The 5,140-nt window shown below is 47.5% G+C and overlaps 1 protein-coding gene across 1 annotated transcript; it reads left to right on the forward strand.

Moving 5' to 3' along the window:
- Positions 1 to 323: 323 nt before the first annotated feature.
- On the forward strand, positions 324 to 4,157 carry LOC145361892 (putative G-protein coupled receptor 139). Its single transcript, XM_080217882.1, has 2 exons — positions 324 to 498; positions 3,256 to 4,157. The coding sequence occupies exons 1-2, from the start codon at positions 324 to 326 to the stop codon at positions 4,155 to 4,157; spliced, it is 1,077 nt and encodes a 358-aa protein (XP_080074008.1).
- Positions 4,158 to 5,140: the final 983 nt, after the last annotated feature.

Genomic DNA, 5,140 nt, shown 5'->3' on the forward strand with positions numbered 1-5,140 from the left:
ACAGCTGGGCATGGCACCAATCCTAACCCCCACCATCACCCAGACTGTTTAAATATTCCACACCTTTTGTCAGATAAAAGGTGGTTGGATTGAAAGACGTTAACTAAAGCTGTTTGTTCAGCGACTGTGATTAATGTCAGTCTCCGTGGATCCGCTTCCTGTCACTGGAGGGTTTCCCTCGTCTATTAATAAGTGATTCCATTCAATATGTTATCCCACACAGTCACTGGTCGCGTCAAATCCGTCACTAGTAGGATCAGCGACCGCAGACAGAGGGAGAAAAAGATCAGAATCTGCAAACAACGGACTGGAACTTTGCAGCAATGGATCAGAAACTGGGAACAATAGACAGGAATATTTCAATAATTGACAGGAGTTTTACTGAGGGTTTTTACTGGCTTTCTCTAGATTCGATGTCATTAGTATCTCGTATCGAATGTATTCTCTGGGTTAGTCAAGGGGTTTACTATCCGATCTTGGCTATTGTTGGTGTCCCTGGTAAGTTTCTCTGTCCAGTTATTAATTCAATTCACCCTGTTTAATTTTATTACTGGTCTTACACACTTGGCCTTAGTTGTTGTTTCTTTAGAATATCTGTATTCAGTCACTAACCCTACTGATGAATGTTTCAGTGTATCTGATGTTCCATTTGCTCGTCTTTGCTCCTATTTGCTTCCCCAGTCAGTCTCTACATCAGCTATTGTATTTAAAAACCATCTTTCATTCCATTCCTCATCTTGTTATTAAATTATTGGGAGGATGTATTTTATTGTATTCAGTTCCACTCCCATTCCCTGTTCCCAGCCACAGACTCCAGGAGTTTGCCTGGGGTGGGGCATTCGAACGGATGTGTGGTAATCTCTGGGGCCCTGATGGAGGGGTAAAGTCGGGGGTCCTGATGGGGGGACTATTGTCAGGGCTCCATATAGGGACTAATGTCTGGATCCTTCTGGGGGAATAATCTTGTGAGTCCTGATGGGAGAATAATTTCAGGGGTCCTGGTTGGGGCATGTTATCGGGGTTCCTGATGGGGGATGATTGCCTGGAGTCCTGATGGGGGGTGTAATATCGGGGACACTGACAGGGGAATAATGTCTGGGACCCAGATTGTGGGAACTATCTGGGACCTGATGGGGGAGTAATGTAGGGTCTCCTGATGGGGGTCAATGTCGTGGGTCATGATGGGGGTGTAATGTCAGGGTGACAGAAGGAAAGTTATGTGGAGGGTCCTGATGGGGGGATAATGTCGGGGGCCCTGAGGGGGATGTAATGACTGGGATCCTGATGGGGATGAAATGACTGGGATCCTGATGAGGATGTAATGACTGGGGTCCTGATGGGGATGTAATGACTGCGGCTCCTTATGGGGCAGTAATGTCGTGATCCTTCTGGGGGAGGCATGTTGTGGATTCTGATGGGTAATTAATGTCAGGGGTGGTGATCGTGGAGCAATGTCAGGGGTCCTGATGCTAGAATAATTTCGGGAGTCCTGATGGGGGAATCATTCCAGCTGTCCTGATGGGGGAGTAATGTTGTGGGCCCTGATGGGGGAGCAATGATGGAGGGTGTATTACAGAGAAATATCAGTGGTCATAATGGAGAAGTAATAAAAAACAAACAACAACAAAATTTCCAGGAAAGGAAAAGGGCCTTTGGCCCTCCAAGCCTGCACCGATCATGCTGCCCAACTTAACTAAAATACCCCTACTGTTCCGGGGACCATATCCCTCTATTCCCATCCTATTCATGGATTTGTCAAGACAATCCTTAAAAGTCTCTCCGGTATACGCTCCCACTCTGTCCCCCGGCAACGTGTTCCAGGCACCCATTACTCTCCCTGTGAAAAATCTGCCTCGTATATCTCCATCAAACATTGCCCCTCGCACCTGAAACCTGTGCCCCCGAGTAATTGATTCTTCCACCCTGGGGGCAAAAAAATCTTCTGACTGTCCACACTGTCCATGCCTCCCATAATCTTGTAGACTTCTATCAGGGCGCCCCTCAATCTCCATCGTCCTCATCAGAACAAACCAAGTTCCTCCAATCTCTCCTCATAGCCAATGCCCTCCATACCAGGGCACCATCCTGGTAAATCTTTTCTGCACACTCTCCAAAACCTCCAATCCTACTGGTCCTGTGGCGACCAGAATTGAACACTCTACTCCAAGTGTGGCCTAACTAAGGTTCTATAAAGCTACAACATGACTTGCCAATTATTAAACTTAATGCCTTGGTCAAGGTAGGCAAATATGCCGTGTGTCTTCTTGACTGCTTTCTACAGTGACCTGTGTACCTGTCCACCCAGATCCTTTTGCCTGTCAATATTTTAAGAGTTCTACCATTTCCTGTATATTTCCTATCTGTATTAGACCTTCCAAAATGCTTTACCAAACATTTGTTCGGATTGAACGCCATCTCTCCACCCACGTCTCCGACTGATCTATATCCTGCTGTATCCTCTGATGGTCCTCATCGCTATCCGCAAATCCACCAACCTTTGTGTCGTTTGCGAACTTACTAATTCATCCAGTTACATTTTCCTCCAAATCATTTATACGCATTACAAACAGCAAAGGTCCCAGCACTGATCCCTGGGGAACACCACTTGTCACAGCCCTCCATTCAGAACAGTACCCTTCCACTGATACCTTCTGCCTTCTTTGACCGAGCCAGTTTTGTATCACCTCTGATTCCATGTGACTTCCCCTTCTGCACCAATCTGCCCTGAGGGTTCTTGTCAAAGTCCTTACTGAAGTCCATGTAGACAACATCCACTGCCTTACCCTCATCAACCATCTCCGTCGCTTCCTCGAAAAACTCGATCAAGTTGGTGAGACACGGCCTCCCCTTCACAAAACCATGTTGCCTCTCACTAATACTGTCCGTGGTAAGTGTGTGAGATTGTCAGTGTGATAATGTGTGTGAACATGTTTGTGTGCGGCCATATCTGTCTGTCCATATCTGTTTGTGCGTTATAGTATCAGTGTTAGTTTGTGTGCCTGTGTGAGGGTGTTTGAGCGTGTGTGAGCATGAGTGTGAACGTGTTTCTGTGCCCCCGTATCTAGATATGAGTTATTGTGTGTGTGTGTGTGTGTGGGGGTGTGTGTGTGTGTGTGTTTGTGTGTGTCTGTGTGTGTGTGTGTGTGCGTGTGTGTGTGTGTGTGTGTGTGTAAGAGTGTGTCCTTACCTCACTCAAACAGGTAATTGCTTCACTGGCTAATGTATAATTTCATTCTTAATTTCTCTTGCTCACAGTGAACATAATCACAATTGTGACCCTGAGGACCAGAAACTGCGGTCTCTCCAAGTGTGTCACTCGTTACCTGGTGGCCATGTCAGTGGGGGATCTACTGGTCGTTATCCTCGACTTGTTAATGAGACACATTCCCATTGTCTTTGATGAACAATTTTATTACCTGAAGTCCATGCTCGTGTGTAATATCCACGCCGTCCTGCTTTATTCCGCCACTGACTGTTCTGTCTGGTTCACCGTCACTTTCACCTTTGATCGATTTGTGGCCATTTGCTGCCCCAAGCTGAAAAGTAAATATTGCAGCGAGAAATCGGCGGCTGTGGTTCTGGGAACAGTGACTGTCTTGAGCTGTTTAAAGAACATTTACTGGTATTTTATGTTGTTAGGTGAATATTTGCTGGGGAACGACCCCTGGTTTTGTAACTACAAGTGGACAGTTTTGTTCTCTCCAGCTTGGTCAGCAATCCAGTTCCTCCACAACATCCTAAACCCGTGTGTCCCATTTGTCCTGATTTTGCTGCTCAATGTTCTCACCATCAGACACATTTTAGTGAGCAGCAGAGCCCGCAGGAGACTCCGGGCTCACAATGGTTGGGAGAACTCCAGAGACCCAGAAATGGAAAGTCGAAGGAAATGCATAATTTTACTGTTTGTTATCTCAGCCAATTTCATCGTGTTATGGTCAATATTTATGTTATATTCAATATGGAGCAGGATGTATTATTTGGGGTATACGCCTGTCTGGTTAGATTATTTTGTTATGGAATTGGGTTTCATGCTGCAGCTCCTGAGTTGTTGTACAAACACTGGGATTTATGCCGTGACACAGACTCAGTTCAGGCAGCAGTTGAAAAATGTGCTGAAATTTCCCTTTTCAGCAATTATTCAATTCATTAAACCCTGACGGGAAACCCTGTATACAAAACGTCTCTCTCTCTCTTTCTTCTGATTGGGCACTCAAACCACCCAAACTCATAAACCATCCTCACCCTGATTGGATACACGATACATGGCGAAGATGATCTGCTCTCCAACTTGTGGCTACACTGGTCTATGATTATGGCTCTTGTATCAAACGTCACAGAAACTGACTGACTGACCGAGTGAGGCCAACCGACTCAGCAAATAAAGCCTTCTAAATGGCTGAGTGAGGCTGACTGACTGACCGAGGGAGAGCGACTGTTTGAATGGGTGAGTGTGACCGACTGACTAACCGGGTCTCACTGACTGAGGGAACGAGGCTGACTGACTGATCCAGCAACGCTGATCAAGGCCAACTGAGTGAAGCCAACTGACTTGGCGAGGCCTTCTGACTGACTGACCAAGGCCCACTGGCTGAGCAAACATGGCCGACTGACCGATGGAGTGAGACCAACTGACTGACCGAGTGAGCCTGACTGACTGAAGGAACGAGGCCGGGTGACGGACATACCGAGGCTGACTGACGGAATGCACGATGATGACTGACTGAGTGAGGCTGACTGAGTGAAGCCAACCGATTGACCGAGTGAGGCTGAGTGACATGCCATGCGAGGCCAACAGGCTGACTGGGTGGGGTCGACTGGCTGACTGAGCATGTCTGTCTGTCTGGCTGACTGACCAAGCAAGGCCGACTAACTGACTGAGCGAAGGGTCACAGACTGACCAAGTGAGGCTGTCTGATTGACTGAGTGAGGCTGACTGCCAAAACAAGGGAGACCCAATGACTCATGGGTGGCACCGTAGCACAGTGGGTTAGCACTGCTGCTTCACAGCTCGAGGGACTGAGGTTCGAACCCGGCCTTGGGTCACTGTCTGTGAGGAGTTTGCACATTCTCCTCGTGTCTGCGTGGGTTTCCTCCGGGTACTCCGGTTTCCTCCCGCAGTACGAAAGGTGAGTGGTTAGGG

Source organism: Carcharhinus amblyrhynchos, chromosome X (genome assembly GCF_965287045.1).
Source record: "Carcharhinus amblyrhynchos chromosome X, sCarAmb.v2.hapA, whole genome shotgun sequence".
NCBI classification, from domain to species: Eukaryota; Metazoa; Chordata; class Chondrichthyes; order Carcharhiniformes; family Carcharhinidae; genus Carcharhinus; species Carcharhinus amblyrhynchos.

Bases quoted from the DNA above. Each gene is read 5' to 3' on its own strand.
- LOC145361892 (XM_080217882.1), top strand. From the start codon at position 324: ATGGATCAGAAACTGGGAACAATAGACAGGAATATTTCAATAATTGAC. The intron at 499-3,255 runs GTAAGTTTCTCT...TCTTGCTCACAG, and splicing joins GGCTATTGTTGGTGTCCCTG to TGAACATAATCACAATTGTG.